Source organism: Bubalus bubalis, chromosome 16 (assembly GCF_019923935.1).
Source record: "Bubalus bubalis isolate 160015118507 breed Murrah chromosome 16, NDDB_SH_1, whole genome shotgun sequence".
Lineage (NCBI taxonomy): Eukaryota > Metazoa > Chordata > Mammalia > Artiodactyla > Bovidae > Bubalus > Bubalus bubalis.
The window spans coordinates 3,355,112-3,377,551 of NC_059172.1; the positions used below are offsets into that span (position 1 = coordinate 3,355,112).

Here is a 22,440-nt window from a genome sequence, read left to right on the forward strand (position 1 = left end):
TGTTAATTTCTGCTGTACAGCAAAGTGCATCAAGGAAAGGGTACTCTAGACAGTTGGAATGGTGTCTGAGAGCTCATAGTATATTTGGGAAATAGCAGGGTGCTCAATATGATGGGAGCAGTGTGTGTGTGTGTGTGTGTGTGTGTGTGTGTGTGTGTGTGCGCACGCGTGCCTGTGTGTGTGTTTGGGGAGATGAGGTTGTAGGGCAGTGACTCAACTAGCAGGGGGTTCTGCCCCCCAGGGGGACATTTGGCAATATCTGGAGACATCTTTGATTGTCCCAACTTGGGGGGAAGGTACGACTGGCATCTAGAGGGTGAGGGCATTGCTGCTAAACCCCAACCCGGCACAGGATAACACCTCACAACGAAGAAGAATCTGGTCCCCAGTGTCAAAAGTGCTCAGGTTGAGGTCAGGAGGGGCCAGATCAGAAAGACAGTATTTGTTAGAAGTACTTGACAAGTGTTTGTGTGATGAGCTCCAGGTTTTAGGAGCTCATTTTAACAGCATCCAGACAATGTATCAGAGATGGGGGTAGGTTATAGGAAGAGGAGGAAGGGAAAGTGATTTGAGAGCCATTGAAGTGGTCCAGGTGACAGATGGCCAGCAGATGGCTAGAAGATGAGGTGGGGAGGTGGTCCAGGTGAAAGATGGTTAGTGGTTGGTTAGAAGATGAGATGGGGAGGTGGTCCAGGTGAAAGATGGTTAGTGGTTGGTTAGAAGATGAGATGGGGAGGTGGTCCAGGTGAAAGATGGTTAGTGGTTGGTTAGAAGATGAGGTGGGGAGGTGGTCCAGGTGAAAGATGGTTAGTGGTTGGCTAGAAGATGAGGTGGGGAGGTGGTCCAGGTGAAAGATGGTTAGTGGTTGGCTAGAAGATGAGATGGGGAGGTGGTCCAGGTGAAAGATGGTTAGTGGTTGGTTAGAAGATGAGGTGGGGAGGTGGTCCAGGTGAAAGATGGTTAGTGGTTGGTTAGAAGATGAGGTGGGGAGGTGGTCCAGGTGAAAGATGGTTAGTGGTTGGCTAGAAGATGAGATGGGGAGGTGGTCCAGGTGAAAGATGGTTAGTGGTTGGTTAGAAGATGAGATGGGGAGGTGGTCCAGGTGAAAGATGGATAGTGGGTGGTTAGAAGATGAGATGGGAGGTGGTCCAGGTGAAAGACGGCCAGCAGTTGGTTAAAAGAGGGGCAGAGGAGGTGGGACTGGGTGGGGAGACAAGATGGTTAAGGTGCTGAGACTGTGGATGCGCAGGTGATGGAGAGGGTGGGTGGAGGACGGCCCCAGGGTCTTGGCTTGGGGGTGTGAGTGCAAGGTGATGCCTTCTCTTTTTCTTTTTTTTGTTGTTTTTTTGTTAAGGTGATGGCTTCTCCAGAGGAAGGGACCACACGAGGAGGAGCAGGTTTGTGTAGGGGTGTGTGTGTGTGTGTGTGAGATGAGTCAATCGGACATGTGTTGAATTCATAACACACGTGGGACACCCAAGTTGGAAAGCTTATCGGGTGACTGGATATGTGAGTCTGTAGTTGTGGACCAAACCTGGTGAATGGCAGGTCTGGGGCTGGAGATGAAGATTTGGGAGTGATGAGAGTATATATGTTGCAGCTTGAGACACGGGGGTGGATGGGCTAACCCACAGAGCAGGTATGGAGTTAGGAAAGAAGGGCACCAAGAAGCCAGTGGATGGCCAATATTTAAGTTTCTGGAAGAGAAAGAGGAGCCCCTCAACAGAAGCTGGGAAGGAGTGGCTAGAAAGGTTGTTAAGAAAAGACGCTGTTTTTAAGGAGGAAGTAAAGAGATATCAGGCGCCACAGAGGTCAGGTAGGACACGAACTGAAGAGTGTCTGTTGGGTTTGGCAATCAGGCAGCCAGTGGGGACCTTGGTAAGAGTAGTTTCTGTGGAGCATCACAGGGTGGGCAGAAACCAGAGTAGTCTGGTAATATAGTGTAAGGAATCGGGGTGGGGGGGCTGAGTTGCTGGCCAGTTAACTCTATGCTATGGCCTTCCCTGATAACTCAGTTGGTAAAGAATCCACCTGCAATGCAGGAGAACCTGGTTCTATCCCTGGGTCGGGAAGATCCACTGGAGAAGGGATAGGCTACCCACTCCAGTATTCTTGGGCTTCCCTTGTGGCTCAGCTGGCAAAGAATCCACCTGCAATGCAAGAGACCTGGGTTTAATCCCTGGGTTGGGAAGATCCGCTGGAGAAGGGAAAGGCTACCCACTCCAGTATTCTGGCCTGGAGAATTCCATGGACTATACTTTCCATGGGGTCACAGAGTCGGACACGACTGAGCGACTTCCACTAAGTCAACACTGCTCATTGGAGGAGCTCGGTTTTGGTGTAAAGAGAATTCACATTGTTCTTTGACTTTACCTCCAGGAAACACCAAATCACCCACATGCTGGCTCAAATTCCAGCAGTGCTGTGGTTTGTTTCCTAGAAGTGCTTCTCCTCTTCTGCCTCTCCTATCTGGTCTGTCAATCTTTCAGAGCCAAGTCCAAGGAACGCCTTTTCAAAGAAGCCCTCTCTGCCTGCCCTTGCCCTCAATGCAGCTCTGATAGCGTTGCTGGAAGCGGGCTCTGGCTGCTTACCGCTCAAACGCCAATAAACAGGCCAGCTTGGTGGGAAGGAAAGCTTGCTTTATTTCAGATGCCGGCAACTAGAGGCATAGGCAGACATCAGTCCAGAGGCTGACACCTCTGCCCCTCAACACTCAGGGGGGCAAGAGCTTTTATAGACACAGGGAGGGGCTACATGCAGAAACAGCACAGCCAGCCCTGACGGTTGCCTTGAAATTGGTCCTCGGTAGTCTGACCAGCATCATCTGGGGTGTTTCGGGTACAGTTAGTCTTCAGTTCCAGGGTCAGCTCGTTTCCATTCTGAGGTCAGTTCTCAGAATTGCGGCAGAGTTTTCACGGCTGCGGTCCGGTCATGATGTATTACCTTCTCCACCCTGGGGCGGGGATTGTTTCCGTCTGCAAGACAGCTCCCAGAATATGGCTCAGAATGTTATCCACAGCCCTTGAGAAGGAGTAAGGTCCCTGACAACGCTTAATGAGGACAGTATTAGTCTTTGATTTCCTTTGTCTCTGCCTTTTCTCACTTCTCTCACTAAACTTACTCTGTGGCTCAGGTTTTTTTCCAGTGACAGAAGGCAGGCTGAGGACATGGGGACAAGGCCCACAGGGTCCTGGTCTGTTTCAGCAGCACGGAAAATTGGTGTCTTCCCGCACGTGCAAGTTTTAGCCTTCTGTGTCGACTCAGTACAGGGCCTTGTTTTACTAAGAGATTCATTTTGTTTGTCTTGCTTTATCGTCTACATGAGGCCTTCCTGAGATTAGAGACTCAGGATATTTATTGAATGTATGAATGTATGATTCAGTGCTCAGAACCTGGCCCACAATAGTGTTCATGGCAGTTGGGGCTCAGAAAGACACCTGTGGAATTCAAATTAATGGACTTATATACTCTGATCTTAACTCAGCTGGACCTTCTCCAGGAAGTAAATTTCAAGATGGTGAATCAACTGATCAAAAAGCTCCTTCTACGACGTGGGTAGAGTTCTAGGCAGTGAGTAAGAAAGACAAGGTCCCTGTTCTCTTGGAACTTTCTTCCTCCAGGGAGAGACAGATAATAAACAAGAAACCAGCAAAAGAGCAAGAGTGCATCTCTGAGTGTGAAGCGTTAGTCGCTCAGTCGTGTCCGACTCTTTGCGACCCCATGGACTGTAGGCCACCAGGCCCAGGCTCCTCTGTCCATGGGATTCTCCAGGCAAGAATACTGGAGTGGGTTGCCATTTCGTTCTCCATATCTCTTTGGAGGAAATAAATGAATAATGTGGATCAAAGTAACTAGATATGGGAAGTGTGTTGAGTGGGCTTCTTTTTAGAAAGAGTTCTCTGAGAAGGCAACCTCTGAGCTGAGCCTGCTGGATGAGAAGGAGCGAGTATCAAAGCTTCAGCTTGGCCAAAGGAGCAGAAATCAGTATGACAAGGGTCACACACACCAGGGTGGTTAGACAGTCGACGGATAGAGGGCCTTGCCGGCAGTGGTCATGAGCTTGAATTAATTGCTGGTGCAGAGGCGGCACTTTGAATGGGAAGCACGGGCATGATGGGCTTGAACGTACATTATCCAGTGTGGGGTGGCTTGAGCTAGGGAGGTGGCCGCAAAGACGGAGAGAGACAGATGGCCTGGGGAGGTATTGAGGTGGAAGCTGGGGTAGGAGAATGGACGCTGACTGCAAAGACATCCCTTCCAGCCTTGCTGTGTGTGCACAGTCCCTGGGAGAGAAGCTGCCTGGAGGGGAAGGGGGTGTTATCTCAGCTTGGGGGCAGGAAGAGCACTGAACTTCTGAGGCCAGTCCAGGGCACTTTTCGTATCTAAGGCATGAACACTGGACTGGGTCATTTCTAAAGATCCTTCGAACCCTGGCACTCTTGGTCTACTTCAGTTGTTGAAGCTTTCAAATAGGGAAGTGTCAAAGGAACTGTAAATCAAGGTTGATTTCGCAGAGCAACGGCCTGGGTCGGTATCTCCTGGGCTGCTCACTCCTGGGGTGATGTTAACCCTTTCCCCACCTCTTACCTGCCCCAGGGGGATGTTGGCTGAGTCCAGGCAGCAGGCAGTTGATCAGCCCTGAAGTTCTGGTTCCTGCCCTTCATTGCTCCTCTGAGGGTGGGACTTGGAGCTAGAGGAGGCTAACCAGCTTCTTATGGGCTGAGGGGAAGGGAGGGCTTCTGGCTGGAATCAAACCTCTCTTCCTCCCTGTTCATATTTCCTGACTTCTCCCTGGGTTCTTTGGGAGGTCCACCAGCCAATTTGTTTGGGGTGCTCTTCTATGCCTATCAACACCGCCCCCGCTGCCATCAATGGTACCAACTGTAAACTTCATCCTGAGAAGGAAATGGGCCTTGAGGGTTATATGTGACTTCTATGCCATATAACAATTGGCACAAATCTAGTGACTTCAAACAACATACAATTGCTCACAGTTCTGTAGGTCAGAGGTGTGGGTGTGGCATTGTTACCTAGTCCAAGGTTGCTTTGCTTGCCACACGACAGGCCAATGAATCTGAGAGACGAGGTGTGGAGGCAAGGAAGAGACTTTAATCTAATGGGGAAGCCGGCAGACAGAGAAGATGGCAGGATAGCGCCTCAAAGCAACCATCTTATTGGGGTCTGGATGCCAGGTTCTTTTATAGAGATGAGGGGAGGTGAAGAGGCAAAGTAAAAAGGCCATGGATCTTGCGAACTCCTACAATGGCCAGCCTTAGGCAGGGGATGTGTTCATTTCTTCCTTCCTGCAATCCACAGGTGGACAAGGTTCTGCACAAAGTCACTTTAAAAGTCAGGCAGAGGGGCAGGATTCTCTGAGGCAACTCATCCTGTATGATTATAATAACAAAAGCAACGAAAAGCAAGTCGAAGAAACCGTTCCAACCTGAAGTCAGAATTGGCTTCCTCCCTGCAATATCATCCAACCAGTCCATCCTAGAGGAAATCAGCTCTGAATATTCATTGGAAGGACTGATGCTGAAGCTGAAACTCCAATACTTTGTCCACCTGATGCGAAGAACTGACTCATTGGAAAAGACCCTGATGCTGGGAAAGATTGAAGGCAAGAGGAGAAGGGGACAACAGAGGATGAGATGGTTGGATGGCATCACTGACTCAATGGACATGAGTTTGGGCAAACTCTGGGAGTTGGTGATGGACAGGGAGGTCTGGCGTGCTGCAGTCCATGGGGTCAAAAAGGTCAGACACGACTGAGCAACTGTATGAACTGAACTGAATTGCAACAGCATGGTTGCATATTTTCAGCTCCTGGGTCTCCCAAGGCTAGAATCAAGGTGTTGACTGAGCTGTGTTCTTATCTAGAGTTCAGGATCTTCCTCCAAGCTCTTGAGGTTGTAGCAGAATTCTGTTCCTGGCTGACTGTGAGATGGGACTACTCCACATTCCTTGCCCTCCCTTCCATCCTCAAAGCCAGCAATGGAGAACCTTCCTCGGGGTGAATTCCAATCGAGTTTGTAATCTCTGACTTTAGAAAGAGCCTACTCTCTTTAAAGGAGTATGCCTCATTAGGTTAGACTCCTCTGGGCTGTTCTCCCTTTTATAAGATCTGTAATACACGGCACAATCACAGGAGAAAAATTCATCCTGTAGACGGCCCCAGGGATTATTCAGCATGTGTGCCCGGGGGTGGGAGAAGGATCTTGGGGGACATCTTAGCATTTCAATCACAAGAGCCAAGAAGGCCATTTTTTGGTGGAGAAGTTTGGTGGCATAATTCCTGGCAATTTGAGGACAAACCATCTGGTAAAGTTAGCACTTCCTTTGCCTTTCGGGAGGACTTGAAACAGTCTCTTGGAAGGTGTGTGTACTGTCTGATTGCAGAGTTCAAGGCCCCTTGAACTCATTCGTAGTTTCCAGGTTGATACACCCTGGGGCAGGGTGTGGGAGGGTGCAAGCAGGAAGGCAGCTGAGCAGAGCGAGCTGGGTATATGCCTGCAGGGCTTTCCGTCTTCAAGCTGTTATGGGAGGGACATAAACCAGACTTGGTAGGTATTGGCCGCCGTGCCCAAGCTGACTTCTGCTCGGTGCCTGGTCGGCCCACGTGCACGCTGGTGGCAGGGAAGACCCCTGAGTACCAGGGCTGCCCCTGGACAGGCTGTCCTAGGGCTGTAGCAAGTTCTCCCACGAGCCCAAAGCTGGGATGAGTCCCAGAGAATGAGACCAGGAAGGATGAAACGCAGGGGAGGGGAGAGGGTCTGCTAGGACCCCCCATGGCTGTGCTGTTATACAAATGGATGACTGAGGCTCTTTAGGGCCATCCAAGCTCCATAGTTACTTTGGGGCTGGAAAGGGGGATTCCTAAGACTAGGGACCTTGCAACATTTGCCTGACACTTCTTGGGGGAAGAGTGCAGGCCCGAGGCTCAAAGGCACAGGACCCCAAGACCTCTGGCTCTTTGCTCATGTGAAATCCAGGTGTGCTGAGCCACGCACCACAGCCAGAGAACAGCCCCACTCGCCACAACTAGAGGAAAGCCCCTCAAAGCAATGAAGACCCAGCACAACCAAAAGTAAATCAATTTAAAAAATATTTTAAAGAAAGGACCAGCATACTCAAATAAGTAAATAAATAAAAATAAATATTAAAAAAAGATGCCCCTTTCCCACCCCTCTGCCCCTGTTGGCCCAAGCGCCATAAGAAGTGGGATCCCAGAAAGCGGAAGGCAGGGACGAGGCTCAGCAGCTCCCAGCATGTCTGCTACACATGCAGGGTCTCGTTCATTCTCAGCGAGGTAGATGCTGTTATCCCCAGTTTCTGAACAACGAGAATGAGGTACAGAGAAGTTACAAAAAGTGTCCAGGGTCACACAGCTTTTAACTGGCAGAGTCGCAATTCAAACTTGGACTGTGACTCCAGAACGCACACTCTCAGCCACCGCTTTGTACCTCAACTGGATGTCGAGGAAATGGACTTTCTATGGTCGCTAAGCTGTGGATTTCAGACTGTGGATTGCGTAACCTCGGGGCCCTGATGCCAAGCCACCAACTGGGCTCTAAATGTCGGATCCATCCTGTCCTTGTCTGACTGCAATAGCTCTTTCCATACATGTGCTAAGTGGTCCTGCAGGGGGGCCTGGGATGGGGGTGAGCAGAACACAGCTCAAAGCTCCTGTTTTGCCTGCAAAAAGGATCTTCATGACCCAGATAACCACGATGGTATGATCACTCACCTAGAGCCAGACATCCTGGAATGTGAAGCCAAGTGGGCCTTCGGAAGCATCACTACGAATGAAGCTAGTGGAGATGATGGAATTCCAGTTGAGCTATTTCAAATCCTAAAAGATGATGCTGTGAAAGTGCTGCACTCAATATGCCAGCAAATTTAGAAAACTCAGCAGTGGCCACAGGACTGGAAAAAGTTAGTTTTCATTCTAATCCCAAAGAAAAGCAATGCCAAAGAATGCTCAAATTATCACATAATTGTACTCATCTCACACGCTAGCAAAGTAATGCTCAAAATTCTCCAAGCCAGGCTTCAAGAGTACATGAACTGTGAACTTCCAGATGTTCAAACTAGATTTAGAAAAGGCAGAGGAAACAGAGATCAAATTGCCAACATCTGTTGGATCATCAAAAACGCAAGAGAGTTCCAAAAAAAATCTGCTTTATTGAATATACCAAAGCCTTTGACTGTGTGGATCATAACAAACTGGAAAATTCTTAAAGAGATGGGAATATCAGACCACCTGACCTGCCTCCTGAGGAATCTGTATGCAGGTCAGGAAACAACAGTTAGAACTGGATATGGAACAACAGACTGGTTCCAAATTGGGAAAGGAGTGTGTCAAGGCTGTATATTGTTACCCTGCTTATTTAACTTATATGCAGAGTATATCATGTGAAATGCTGGGTTGGATGAAGCACAAGCTGGATAAAGATTGCCAGGAGAAATATCAGTAACCTCAGATATGCAGATGACACCACCCTTATGGCAGAAAGTGAAGAACTAAAGAGCCTCTTGATGAAAGTGAAAGAAGAGGGTGAAAAAGTTGGCTTGAAGCTCAACATTCAGAAAACCAAGATCATGGCATCCAATCCCATCACTTCATGGCAAATAGATGGGGAAACAGTGGAAACAGTAAGTGACTTTATTTTTCTGGGCTCCAAAATCACTGCAGATGGTGACTGCAGCCATGAAATTAAAAGACGCTTGCTCCTTGGAAGAAAAGTTATGACCAACCTAGATAGCATATTAAAAAGCAGAGACATAACTTTGCTAACAAAGGTCCGTGTAGTCAAATCTGTGGTTTTTCCAGTAGTCATGTATGGATGTGAGAGTTGGACTATAAAGAAAGCTGAGCCCCGAAGAACTGCTGCTTTTGAACTGTGGTGTTGGAGACGACTCTTTAGAGTCCCGAGTCCCTTGGACTGCAGGGAGATCCAACCAGTCCATCCTAAAGGAGATCAGTCCTTAATATTCATTGGAAGGACTGATGCTGAAGCTGAAACTCCAATACTTTGGCCACCTGATGCTAAGAACTGACTCATTTGAAAAGACCCTGATGCTGGGAAAGATTGAAGGTGGGAGGAGAAGGGGAAGACAGAGGGTGAGATGGTTAGATGGCATCACTGAATCAATGGACATGAGTTTGAGCAAGCTCCAGGAGATGGTGAAGGACAAGGAAACCTGGTGTGCTGCAGTCCATGGGGTTGCAAAGAGTCAGACATGACTGAGAGACTGAACTGAACTGAACTGAGGGGAGGGTTGAATTGGGTCTTTGTTGCAGCAAGCAGGCTTCTCTAGTTGTGGTGTGGGGGCTTCTCTCTAGTGGTAGGGCGTGGGCTCTCTGGGGCACATGGACTCTGTAGTTGCAGCTCGTAGGCTTAGTTGTGGCATGTGGGATCTTAGTTCCCTAATCAGGGATTGAACCCAGGCCCCCCTGCATTGGGAGCACGGAGCCTCATCCACTGGACCACCAGGGAAGTCCCCTGTTTTGGCTCTTGCTGAGTCATCCTCTGATTCCTGCATCTGTCTCCTTAGTCAGTGGATACAGAGAAAGGATGCCTCCATCCTTGGCTCAAGATGGGAGGTACTGGTCCCTGATTTTCCCACCCCTTCCAATGTGTACACTATTGACTTTCGTTTGAACTGTGGTGTTGGAGAAGACTCCTGAGAGTCCCTTGGACTGCAAGGAGATCCAACCAGTCAATCTTAAAGGAAATCATTCCTGAATATTCGTTAGAAGGAATGATGCTGAAACTGAAGCTCCAACACTTTGGCCACCTGATGCAAAGAGCCGACTCATTAGAAATGACCCTGATGCTGGAAAAGATTGAAGGCAGGAGGAGAAGGGGATGACAGAGGATGAGATGGTTGGATGGCATCACCGACTCAATGGACATAAGTTTGAGCAAGCTCCGGGAATTGGTGATGGACAGGGAGGCCTGGTGTGCTGCAGTCCATGGGGTCACAAAGAGTCAGACACGACTGAGTGACTGAACAACAGCAGTGAAGGAAAGGGCCCTGTCCTGCACATGTGCCAAGGTCGCCCCACCTGCACCTCTGTCCTTTCTGCCTGGATCACCTGTTCCCCTCCCTTCTGTTCACTGCTCATGCGTCCAGATGAGCATCAGCTCCTTATTTCCCTGGAGCCTTCCCCTGCTTCTTCCACTGTGGAGTTTCTTCAGCATCAGCAGAGAGTGCTTCTTAGCTTGGGTCTTAATCTTTCTCCTCTTGTTTAACCTGGATGTATTTCCTCTTATCAGCCAGACTGTAAACAAATTGAGGGCAAGGATTGTACTCCTCTGTGATTTTGTTTGCACCTAGACGGATGGCGTGGCTTTTGACATACATCAAGCACGTGAAAGGGAACAGAAATTTGGTGCCACGGAGAACTGAATTTGAGTTCCAACCCCGCTATTTGCCTGAACAATGTACTTAACCATCCATTCATTGAACAATCTTTATTGAGGACCTACTACGTGCAGGCACTGTACGAGGCACCAAAGATACGAGCGCGAGTAAACAGATGTGGTTTTTGCTATTCTGGAGCTTATAGCCTAAAAGGGAGATAGATGTTAACCACTAACCAGACAATCTCTCAAAAAAGAGAAAATGACTAACTCCAACAGGCACTCTGAAGTTCAAGCACGTGGAGTTACAGGAGCGTATGTAGAGGAAGTTAACCTAATGTGGGGAGCAGGAGTGCAGAGTGGGTCAGGAGCCACACTGAGCCTTGGTTTCCTCACCTGCACAATGGAGATATCAGCCACTAGCTCTCTAGGTTGTTGTAAATGAGGTAATGTATGCAATGCACCGTGGTTTAAAATGAGCAGTATATGTTACCATAATGAAGGCTAGTAGGTTGACCAACTAAGTCATTCTTTTTTTTTTTTAAGTTTTATTATTTTTAAATTAACTATTGTGTATTGTTGTTTGTTTTCAGTTGCCCTGGGTCTTTGTTGCTGAGTGCGGGCTTCCTCCAGTTGTGTGGAGCGGGGACTGTTCTTCCTGGCGGTGCGTGGACTTCTAAATGTGGTGGCTTCTCTCGCTGCAGAGTATAGGCTCTAGGCACGTGGGCTTCAGTACTGGTGGTGCATGGCTTAGTTGCTCCAAGGCATGTGGAATCTTCCTGGACTACGGATCAACCCCATGTCTCCTGGCAATTGGATTCTTATCCACTGTACCACCAGGGATGTCCTAATTGAGTGGTTACATTCTCAAGGAAGTGGGGTCAGGCAGAGATGAATATTTCCTGTCCTCAGACATCCCCATGACTGTGATTCTCAGATACATTTTCCATCAGAAGAGTCAGCTGGGAAGCTTTTTGAAAGGGCACACATGCCCTCCACTCTAGATCTACCAGGCAATCCAAATGTCCCAGGGTGGGGTTTGTGTATTTCACAAAGTCATTACTAAGGCCTCTTGCAAAATTTCAGAGGGCGCACACACAGATCACAACCACTGAGACATGCACAGCTGTAATAAGAAGGAAGACAACCATCTTCCCTCTCTTCCTTCTGCTCCTGGAGGCCACCAAGGTCAACAGGCCGGTGTGGATCTGTTGAGCATGGCAGCCCCACGGTCTGTGGTGGTATAAAGGAAACTCACAGATAGACACTTGCATACGGTTTTTTCCTTTGTAAAATATTGAGATGGAGCAGGACCATATGGCCGTTCTTGGCCCCCGCCCCCCCACCATGTCATCTGCTTGCGTTTTGCACATGGAAACTTTCAGTCAAAAAGTAAAAGTTCAATCAGAAAAGTGAGAAATGCTGAGACAAAGGAAAAGAATGTAAGGAGAATAAATAATAATACTGTAGTCATTAAGCATAGTCAAGAACTTTTAGTTCTTTCTCAAGGGCTACAGATCATGTTCTGAGCCATATCCTGTGAGCTGTCTTATCGATACTGAAACACCAGGTGGAGAAGTTAACTACACGATGACCCGACTGTACCCAGGACATGAGCGGCCACAGTTCCGATAATTGGCTTCAAAGAAATGGGGACAACTGCCCTTGGAACTGAAGATTAATTGTAGCTAATACAACCAAGATGGCGCTGGTCAGACCACCGATAGCCGACTTAAAGATGGCTGTCGGAGATGACGGTGCTGTTTCTGCATGTGGCCCCCCACCCCTTCCCGTGTCTATGAAGGCTCTCACGCCCCGCTTGTCAGGGGTGGGGGGAGTCAGCCTTTGGGCAGATGCCCAAAGCTGTCGACTAGAACGGCGGTGCCTAAGACCCTCAGGTGAATGTAAAGATTAAGAAGGTAGGATAAGGATACAAAAGCCTTACTGAAGCACAGCGTTGGGATGGTGTGGAGCTCCAGAAATGTTATGTCCAGACTCCAGCCCCATGGTTAAGACTCTGAGCTTCCCCTGCAGGGCGTGTGGGACCGATCCTTGGTTGGGGAAGTAAGACTCTGCCTGCCTCGTGGCAAGGCCTAGAAAGCTGTTTCCAGTTTCACACTGGGCCACATCATCATGATGTCGAGGGGGTCCCTGAAGTCACTGGGATGTCTTTGCCCAGAGTCAGCCTAGGGGAGGGGCCGGCCAGAGGGATGGGATTCCAGGGACAGGAGGCCAAGGGTAGGCAGGTGGATAAGGAGCCGGAAGGCTTGTCTCTGACTTGTCGTGTGGTCTTGGGCAACTTATTTCAGCTCTCTGAGAGGCCGTTTCCTAATGTGTGAAACAGGGACGTTTACATGAAACAGTGCTTGAAAAGCATATCATGGCGTTGGTTTGCAACACCAGCCGATGTTATTGGTCATCCCAACTGCTGTGTGGAATGGTGTCCCTGGCCTGGGCCCAGGACTGGGAGAATAATGGAGGAGTGCCTAGGCCTCCACTCCTCCTCCAAGGGAAGTGTCCAGCTTGAAATCCAGGGACCAGCTTTTCCCTCTCTGGAATTGACCAATCCCCCCCAAGCCCCAAGTCAGGTAGATAAGCTGAGGGTCGGGTCCGTTGGCCCCGGGAGATAACGGCTGAGACCGTTACTCTGCAATCAGCTCAGAAGTGACCTCTCAGATACTTCTCCATTTGCAGGGCCCCGGGGAGAGCAGAGCAGGGGTAGACATCCAGGCCGGTCAGCCTCTGGGCACCCTGTCCCTGGTGCCCTGAGCACTGGACGGCTGGGCAGGAGTACAGGATCAAAGATGCACTGTCCCACGAGGGTATCCCAGAGTGAGGCCCCGCCCCGATGGGTCCACGGGCTCAGGGCCGGGACGTCTGGCAGAGTCAAGCCTCAGCCCTTGCTGGCCTCTCCTTGGACTGCAGTGAATGTGGCTGGACCTTGATCAGTATTTAGACATTTTGTTCATCACGGTACTTTGGCGTTTATGCTGATACTTAAGAAAAATTGCACAAAGTATTTATTTATCTTGACTACTGGATACTTCTGTGTCCCCTGAACTTTTGCAGCTGAGGCTGGTGTCTCCCTCGCCGCCCCTCACTGCTCGCCGTGGTGGTGACACGGAGCTGGTGGGAGATGGGGAGCGCGGCTGGGCAGGAGGGCGGCCACGGAGCATCCGAACGACCTTGTAGGAAGCTCTCCATTCCACCTGCTGTCTCCTTGCCAGCAGATAGGGCTCAAGGCTGGACGAAATGGCCTGCTCTAGATCAGTGGTTCTGAGAGGGGCAGTTTTACTTTCCATTGTTATTTGTAAATGTGTGGGGACATATCCTAGTGCCTGACTGGGGGAGGCACGATTGACTTCCAGTGGGCAGAGACCCAAAGATGCTGTTAAACTTTCTATGAGATGCAGGACAGATCACGCCCCCAGCCTCCAAAACAGAGTGATTTCACTCCGTAGTAAAGATACAAAGGTTGAGGACCTTGATCAAGAGCCATGGCATGAAGGAAAGAGCATAAAATTTTCACACATTAAGAGAAAGAGACGGAGCGAGAGAAGGAGAGGGAGAAACAGGAAGAGAGTGAAAAGGGAAAGGGGGAGACAGGCAGACAGAGAAGGGTTTCAGCCTCAAAGCTTAGTAATTCCAGCTCCCCCACTTCCCACACAACCTTGGCAAGGCAGCTGCCCTCTCTGAATCTCATTCTTCACATCAGTGAAGTCGGGCTGATCGCACGTCCTCGTGGGACCAAGGTGAGGAAGGTGAGGATTCAGGGATGTGACGCACAGGAAGCGTGCACACACAGCCCAACAAGAGCTCAGGAGGGCCGAGCCTCCCCTTAATCTCCCCTCCTCCCCCTGGTCTCCCTGCCCCCCGGATCCTCCATGGCATTTGCTGGAAAACTGACCCAGGGAAGGCTGCTTCTGGGACTGAAGAGGATTGTTCAGACCTGGACCCTTTAGGGGCACTGATAAAAATTCAGTCTGGACAGTAGTCATGGGGGCTTCTGGAGCCTACTAGGGTGTTGGGACATCTCTGTCCAAACAGGAGGCAGGTCCCTGACGTCCCAACAGAGTGCAGGGCCCAAGGGTGGGAGGACTGAGCCAACCTCTTATCAGCCCCGCTGTCCAACCCCTGAGCCTGGGGCAATCCTCCTGGCCTCTTCCCACTTCCCCAAAGCCTGGTATAAGGGCAGCTTCTGTGTGCCAACAGCCAGAGGCTGAGAGCAGAGGCTTCAGACTCTCAGGAGGTAAGACTCCCTCGGCTTCCCCAGGAGGACAGGCCCAGGGCTGGAATAACCCAGGCTCTGTATGGGAACCAGTGGGGACTCCGGTCCTGTGCACCATAATGACCCCTGTCCTCCCCTTCTTCTCCAGTGTGTGTGACTCTGGCCCTGAAGGTGAGTCGCCTGTTCCTGCAGAAGAGCCAGTCTGAGCTGAGTGCTGGCCCAGGGAGCAGTGACGCGCTCTCAGGAAAAGGGACTTGAGCTGACAACCCCATGTTCTTCCCCTGATCCTCCAGCTCGGGGTCTGTTCACTGGGAGACAAGGAAGCTCTCTACTTTGCCGTTTAATCTACCAGTTGAGTAGACCCTGCCTCTCCACTGTGTTCCAGGGGCTGTGCAGACACAAGGGAAGTCCCCAGGAGGGAACGTGGAGCTGTGTGTCTGTCACAAGCCTGCAGGGACATGAAAGGCTGCCTGCTCCTGCTCCTTCTGCTGCTGGGGACAGTTTCTGCTCTCTATCTGGGTGAGTGCTCCCCTTCCCTTCTCATCCATCTTCCTCTCGTCTTTCCTGCGTTGTTTTTTGCTCTGGTGAGTCCAGGGCCACAGGCCCCTGTTCAGTCGCCCCAGCCCCACTCTAGTTAGATTTCTCCTGGACCCAGAGCTGTGACCTGAACTTTCCCCCAGGGCTCCTTTGTAAGGAAAAACACCCCCTGTGAAGATGAGGGCTTCTCACATCTCTCACCCCCAAATTACCCGCATGTGGTGTCAGCTGGCATCAGGTTCTCTGCAATTGTGTGTGTGATGCAAGAATTCTGGCTCATCCAACCCCCAAGGGATCCCTCCCGTCTTTGGTTCCAGATGGGGTCCCTAGGAAGACTGGGTGGAGCCATCAGAGCTGGCCGTGGTCCTGGAGGAAGGTGGTACCTGGTCTGATGGCGGGGTATTTCTTCTTTGCAGAGAAGGATGCCCCCCATGTGGGCAGTCCAGAGACACAGGCAGACCTGAGCCAGGGTGCTGAAGGCTCAGGGGGGCAAGAAGGAGAACTGGCTCTGAGTGGTGAGGTGCTTGATTTGGGGGGAGAGGAGGCCGAGGACGCCCACGACGATGAGGGGGACTCACAGTTAGACCCAGATGACTTAGATGAGGATGTGCAGTGCCCCAAGGAAGAGGAGACAGTGCAACTTCCTGGAGGTCCTGAATGCAAGAGGTGCTACTACAGGTTGGTGCGGACCCCAAGGAGGTTTAGGCATGCTCAGGTAAGCGGCAGCGAGGCTACTCCCAAGGAGTTGGGAGACCAGAGTGGATTCAGCTTTCTCTCTCTATTATTTAGACTAGGGGTTCTCCAAGCCTAGTATCCACCAGAAGTCTTGTTAAAGCACAGATTTCTGGGCCCCATCACCTCAGTTTCTAGATTAGTAAATCTGGGGTGTGAGGGTTTATAACAAATTCCTAGGTGATGATATTGTTGGTCTAGAAATTGCACTCTGAGACCCACTAGTTTAGATAAAAAGCTTTGGTGTAAGAGACACTGTGTTGTGTCCTGGCTCTGCCTTCATCAGCTATTTTATTTGGGCAAGTCACTTCACCTTTCAGGGCTCCTGTATCTTCATTTGTAAAATGGAGATGTATGATACCACCTCTTAGAGAGTTATGGTGAGGGTTTGCTAACACATGGGAAGTATTTAGAATAGTCTGTTGTTGTTCAGTCACGAAATTGTGCCCAACTCTTTTTGATCCCATAGAGTGTAGCACTTCAGGCTTCCCTGTCCTTCCCCATCTCCTGGAGCTTGCTCAAACTCATATCCATTGAGTCAGTGATGCCATCCAAACATCTCATCCTCTGCCACCCCCTTCTCCTTTTGCCTTCAATCTTTTCCAGTGTCAGTCTTTTCCAATGAGCCAGCTCTTCACATCAGATGGCCAAAGTATCGGAGCTTCGGCTTTAGCTTCAGCTTCAGTCCTTCAAATCATTATCAGGGTTGATTTTCTTTAGGACTGACTGATTTGATCTCCTTGTAGTCCAAGGGACTGTCAAGAGTCTTCTCCAACATTGCAATATGAAAGCATCAATCTTTGGCACTTAGTGTTCTTTATGATCCAACTCTTACCCCCATACATGCCTACTGTAAAAACCATAGCTTGACTCTATGGACCTTTGGTGGTAAAGTGATGTCTCTTCTTTTTCATATGCTGTCTTGGTTTGTCACAGCTTTTCTTCCAAGGAGCAAACATGTTTTAATTTCTTGGCTGCAGTCACCATATGCAGTGATTTTGGAGCCCAAGAAAATAAATCTATCACTGCTTCCACTTTTTCCCCTTCTATTTGCCAAAAAGTGATGGGACCAGATGCCATAATCTTAGCTTTTTGAATATTGAATTTTAAGCCAGCTTTTCCCATTCTCCTCCTTCACCCTCATCAAGAGGTTCTTCACTTCCTCTTCACTTTCTGTCATTAGAATTATATTGTCTGCATATCTGAGGTTGTTGATATTTCTCCTGGTATTCTTGATTCCAGCTTGTGATTCATCCAGCCTGCATCTTGCATGATTTACTCTGCATATGAGTTAAATAAACAGGGTGACAATATATAGCCTTGACATACTCCTTTCCCAATTTTGAACCAGTCTGTTGTCCCATGTCCAGTTCTAACTGTGGCTTCTTGATCCACATACAGGTTTTTTAGGAGACAGGTAAGGTGGTCTCTTATTTCCATCTCTTTAAGAATTTCCCACAGCTTGTTGTGATCTACACGGTCAAAGGCTCTTGTGTAGTCAATGAAGCAGAAGTAGATATTTTTTGGAATGCACTTTTTTTTCCTCTATGATCCAATGAACGTTGGCTATTTGACCTCTGATTCCTCTGCCTTTTGTAAATCCAGCTTGTACATCTGGAAGGTCTTGGTTCACACTGCTGAAGCCTAGCTTGAAGGATTTTGAGCATGACCCTGCTTGCATGTGAGATGAGCACAATTGTATGGTAGCTTAATCATTCTTTGGCATTGCTGTTCTTTGGGATAAGAATGAAAATTGACCTTTTCCAGTCTTGTGGCCACTGCTGAGTTTTCTAAATTTGCTGACATCCTGAGTGCAGTTGGTGATGGATAGGGAAGCCTGGCATGCTGCAGTCCATGGGGTCACAAAGAATCAGACACAACCGAGTGACTTAATGAACTGAACCGATTGAGTGCAGCACTTTAGTAGCATCATCTTTTAGGATTTTATGTAGCACAGCTGGCATTCCATAACTTCACCTAGCTTTTTTGTAGTGATGCTTCCTAAGTCCCACTTGATTTCACACTCCAGGATGTCTGGCTCTAGTTGAGTGGCCACACCATAGTGGTCATCTGAGTCACTAAGACTTTTTCTGTACAGTTCTTCTGTGTATTCTTGCCTCCTGTTCTTAATCTCTTCTACTTCTGTTAGGTCTTCACTATTTATGTCCTTTATTTTGCCCATCTTTGCATGAAATGCTCCCTGATATCTCTAATTTTATTGAAGAAATCTTGACTCTTTTCCATTCTATTATTTTCCTCTACTTCTTTGCATTGTTCATTTAAGAAGACCTTCTTATCTCTCCTTGCTGTTCTCTGGAGCTCCACAGTTAGGTGGGTATATCTTTCCTTTTCTCCTTTGCCTTCTGCTTCACTTCTTCCCGCAGCTATTTGTAAAGCCTCCTGAGACAACCACTTTGCCTTATTGCATTCCTTTTTCTTGGGGATGGTTTTGGTCACCGCTTCCTGTACAATGTTACGAAGCTCATCCATAGTTCTTCAGGCCCCTTGTCTCTCAGATCTAATCCCTTGAATCTATTTTTCATCTCCACTGTATAATCAAAAGGGATTTGATTTAGGTCCTACTTGAATCGCCTAAGAGGTTTTCCCTACTTTCTTCATTTTAAGCCTGAATTTGGCAATAAGGAGTTCATGATCTGAGCCACAGTCAGCTCCTGGTCTTGTTTTTGCTGACTGTATAAAGCTTCTCCATCTTTGGCTGCAAAGAATATAATTTGATTTCAGTGTTGGCCATGTGGTGATGTCTATGGGTAGCGTTATCATTTCTGTTGTTGGAAGAGAGTGATTGCTGTGACCAGTGCATTTTCATGACAAAACTCTGTCAACCTTTGCCCTGCTCATTCTGTACTCCAAGGCCAAACTTGCCTGTTACTCCAGGGACCTCTTGACTTCTCTCTTTTGCACTCCAGTTCCCTATGATGAAAAGGACATCATTTTCTGTGTATTAGTTCTAGAAGGTCTTATACGTCCTCGTAGAACTGGTCAACTTCGGCTTCTTCAGCATCAGTGGCTGGGGCAGAGACTTGGATTAGTGTCATTTTGAGTGGTTTGCCTTGGAGACAAACAGATCATCCTGTCATTTTTTAGTCCCACCCAAATACTGCATTTAAGGCTCTTGTTGACTATGAGGGCTACTCCATTTCTCCCAAGGGATTCTTGCCTTCACTAGTTGATGTGTGGTCATGTGAATCATATTTGCCCACTCCCATCATTTTAGTTCACTGATTCTTAACGTGTTGAAGTTCACTCTTGTCATCTCCTACTTGACCAAGCCTAACTCACCCTGATTCACAGACCTAACATTCCAGGTTCCTATGCAATATTGTTCTTTATAGCATCAGACCTTCACCACCAGATGCATCCATAATTGAGCATTATTTTTGCTTTGGCCCAGTTGCTTCGTTCTTTCTGGAACTATTGTAATTGCCCTCCACTCCTCCTCAGCTGCATATAGGACACCTTCCAACCTGGGGTCTCATCTTCTAGTGTCATATCTTTTTGCCTTTTCATACTGTGCATGAAGTTCTCACAGCAAGAATACTGGAGTGGTTGGCCATTCCCTCCTCCAGTGGGCCAGGTTTCGTCAGGACCCTCCATGTGACCCATCCGTCTTAGATGGCTCCACATGGCATCGCTGAGACCTTCATTGAGTTACACAAGCTCTTTTGCCAGGACAGTGCTGTGATCCATGAAGGGAGAATGGTCCTTGGGTCACTGTAAGCTCTCCATAAACGCTGGCCATGGGAGTGGGAGAGAAGCTCAGAAGCGGGGGGATTTATGTGTACCTGTGACTGATTCACGTTGCTGTTCAGCAGAAAGCAACATAACACTGTTAAGCAAGTATCCTCCAACTGAAAATTAAAAGAGGATAAGAAAGCATTTGACCTTGGAGATCAAGATGCAAAGTAAAGGCCAGAACAAGTGAATAACCACTTTAAACATCTTTCAAATAGAATGTTATTTTGTATACATCTATTAAATAATTCCGTATGAAAATAATATGAAAACATTTTAAAATGGTGCTTCTAGTTATTCTGAGTATTATTACTCTTTACTGCAAGAAGTTCCTGATGTCAAATAAAGAAGCAAGAGATGGGATTCAGGGGGGCTGTAGACCTCTGATTTCTGAGCTGGAAAAGGATGTGGGGGGTCTCTTGTGGAGGCTGAGGGCCTTGCAAGAAAACAGTGAGTTTCTACCCCACTTTGTCTCTCTGCAGAGAATCTGCAGGCGTTGCTACCGAGGCAACCTCGTCTCCATCCACAACTACCGCTTTAACTATCGCGTGAGACGCTGGTCAAGAAGGAGCAACCAGTCACAGGTCTGGATCGGAGGCGTTATCAGGGGCAGGGTAAGTGAGGGTCAGTTATCAGGTCTTTTTTTTTAAGGTGGTTTAATACTGCAAAGTGAATCCATTATTTTTTTAATTTTCATTGTTTAGGACAGGGTTGGGTCTTTGTCGCTGCACCCGCGCTTTCTCCAGTTGCCACCGGCGGGGGTTGCTGCCTCCTTGCGGTGCTCAGGCTTCTCATAGGTGGCTTCTCATGCTGCACAGCCTGGGCTCTAGGGTGCCGGCCTTCACAGCTGCTGCCGAACGCGTGACAGACCCCGCTCAGTAGCTTTGATCCCAGGGCTTAGCTCCTCTGTGGCACGTGGGGTCTTCCAGGACCAGGGATGGAACCCATGGCTGGGCAAGGCAGCTTCTTCAAGGGCAGGCAGCTTCTTCACCACTGGACCACCAGGGAAGGCCCGGGGCTCGGGTGTTTCTGAGTGCCTCAAGGCACCACCTGCCCCCACTGAGCCTCATCCTGGCCCAGGAAGCTGGCTTGTGCTGACTGAGGAGACGTGATGACTGAGCGCTTCTCCTCACCCGTGTTCAGTGGCCTCACGCTTGCAGCTTGAAATCTGCCATGGTGGGTGCATTTACACCAGAGAAATGCACAATTATTATAAACAGGGTTCTTTCTTTCCTCTGCCTCACACTTTCCACCAAAGCTGGCTGTGAAATGTCTATCAGTCCGTCCCTGGAGTCAGGAAGTAGAGTTCATACCCAGCTCTGCGCATGACTGGCTGAATGCCTGCCTCCCTATGTCGGTGTCCTCCTCTGTGAGGGTCCTTCCCTCAGAGTGACCCTGGGGCGGTGCCTGAGTAAGTGCTGTCAGCTGTGGTCCTGGGACCAGAGTATCAACACCACCCCGCAGCTTGTTGAAATACAGGATCCTGGGCCGCACCCCAGACCTCCCGAATCAGAATCCACATTCCCACCAGATCGCCAGGAGATGTGTCTGCTCAGTGAAGTTTGAGAAGCCTGCTCTGTGTGAGAGCTGGAAGTGATGTTTGCTCTTCCGTGTCACTGCCTGAAGACGCTCAGGGATGGGTTTGTATGGTGGGGTCCTAGCCAGGTGACACGGTGAGAGGAGATTATAGACATCCAGAAGGGATGCTCAGGGGACTTTCAGGAGCCCCAGCATCTGTCTTCTTGGACCTCTGCCCTCTGACCCAGCCTCTCTCTTCTCTAGTCCCGTTGCAGGAGATTTCGCTGGACTGATGGGAGTCGCTGGAATTTTGGATACTGGGCCCGAGGGCAGCCTGGGAATGGCAGAGGCCATTGTGTAACCCTGTGCACCAGAGGTGAGGGGGCCAGGCGCCCGGACAAGGTGGGGGTGGACTCGCACACAGGCCCCTGTGAGCTGCACAGACACCCCTCCTCTCACACCTTCCCCCATTAGAGAACCCCTCCCTGTGTGTGAGCAGGGCTGAGGTGCAGAGATCCTCAGAGCCACAGTGAGGGGTCCTGGACAGGGCTGGGGGCTCTGTGTCCTCCAGACTCAGCGAGGCTCCTTCCCTTCCTCTGACAGGACGGTGACAAGGAGAGAGTGTGGGACAGATGGGAGGGACACTCGGGAATGGGACGTGTGGCTGCAGGACACGGGAAAGATGTGGGAACTAGGGCCAGCTGACAGATGATTCCCCAGCTCCCAACAGCACAGCTGCCCGACTTGTGGGAGTTTAGAACAGGGGCGAAGACCACACGGGCTGGAGTCAGATGGCCGAGGTCCTCAACTGGCTCTACCACTTGTCTGCTGAGATCAGAGCAGGATATCACTCCCCCGAGCCTCAGTTTTCCCCATCTGTGAAATGGGAGTGCTGACAGCCCTGAGCTCTTGGCGTCACTGTGAGGATGGAAGGACAGTCCATAGGAAGCCCTTAGCACACTGTCTCTGCAAGGGAAGAGATCAGTGATTGTAGCTAGCTGGGACATGGGGAGACATACGGCCCTCAGATTGCCGGGAAAAGGTGAGGTGCCTGACCTGTGAGGTGCCTGATGGTGGGGGATGGAGGGACACACTCAGGTGGGCAACTGACATCACTGTGCTCTCTGCCACCAGGGGGTCACTGGCGACGAGCTTCATGCAAGAGGCGGCTGCCCTTCGTCTGCGCCTTCTAAACCAGAGGCATGGAGACCCTGCCTCTCCACCATCCTGGCTGCCCCGCCCCACCCCTGGCCCCCTTGCCCCTCGCTTGTCCACGTCATAAAAACTACACTTCTCACAGCA

At 49.5% G+C, this 22,440-nt stretch overlaps 1 protein-coding gene across 7 annotated transcripts; it reads left to right on the top strand.

Annotated features, from left to right (window-relative positions):
• The first annotated feature begins 1,210 nt into the window (after window positions 1–1,210).
• LOC102394043 (proteoglycan 3) lies at window positions 1,211–22,440 on the top strand. Of its 7 annotated transcripts, none has more exons than XM_045162907.1 (8): window positions 1,355–1,397; window positions 10,964–11,034; window positions 14,747–14,897; window positions 14,984–15,117; window positions 15,552–15,850; window positions 20,103–20,234; window positions 21,403–21,514; window positions 22,273–22,440. In XM_045162907.1, the coding sequence occupies exons 4-8, from the start codon at window positions 15,057–15,059 to the stop codon at window positions 22,329–22,331; spliced, it is 663 nt and encodes a 220-aa protein (XP_045018842.1). In that variant the 5' UTR covers window positions 1,355–1,397; window positions 10,964–11,034; window positions 14,747–14,897; window positions 14,984–15,056; the 3' UTR covers window positions 22,332–22,440. The 7 variants fall into 7 exon arrangements, with proteins under 7 accessions (XP_044785034.1, XP_045018842.1, XP_044785035.1 ...); XM_044929100.2 differs by having other exon boundaries at window positions 14,747–14,769; XM_044929099.1 differs by lacking the exons at window positions 1,355–1,397; window positions 14,747–14,897 and adding an exon at window positions 1,211–1,261.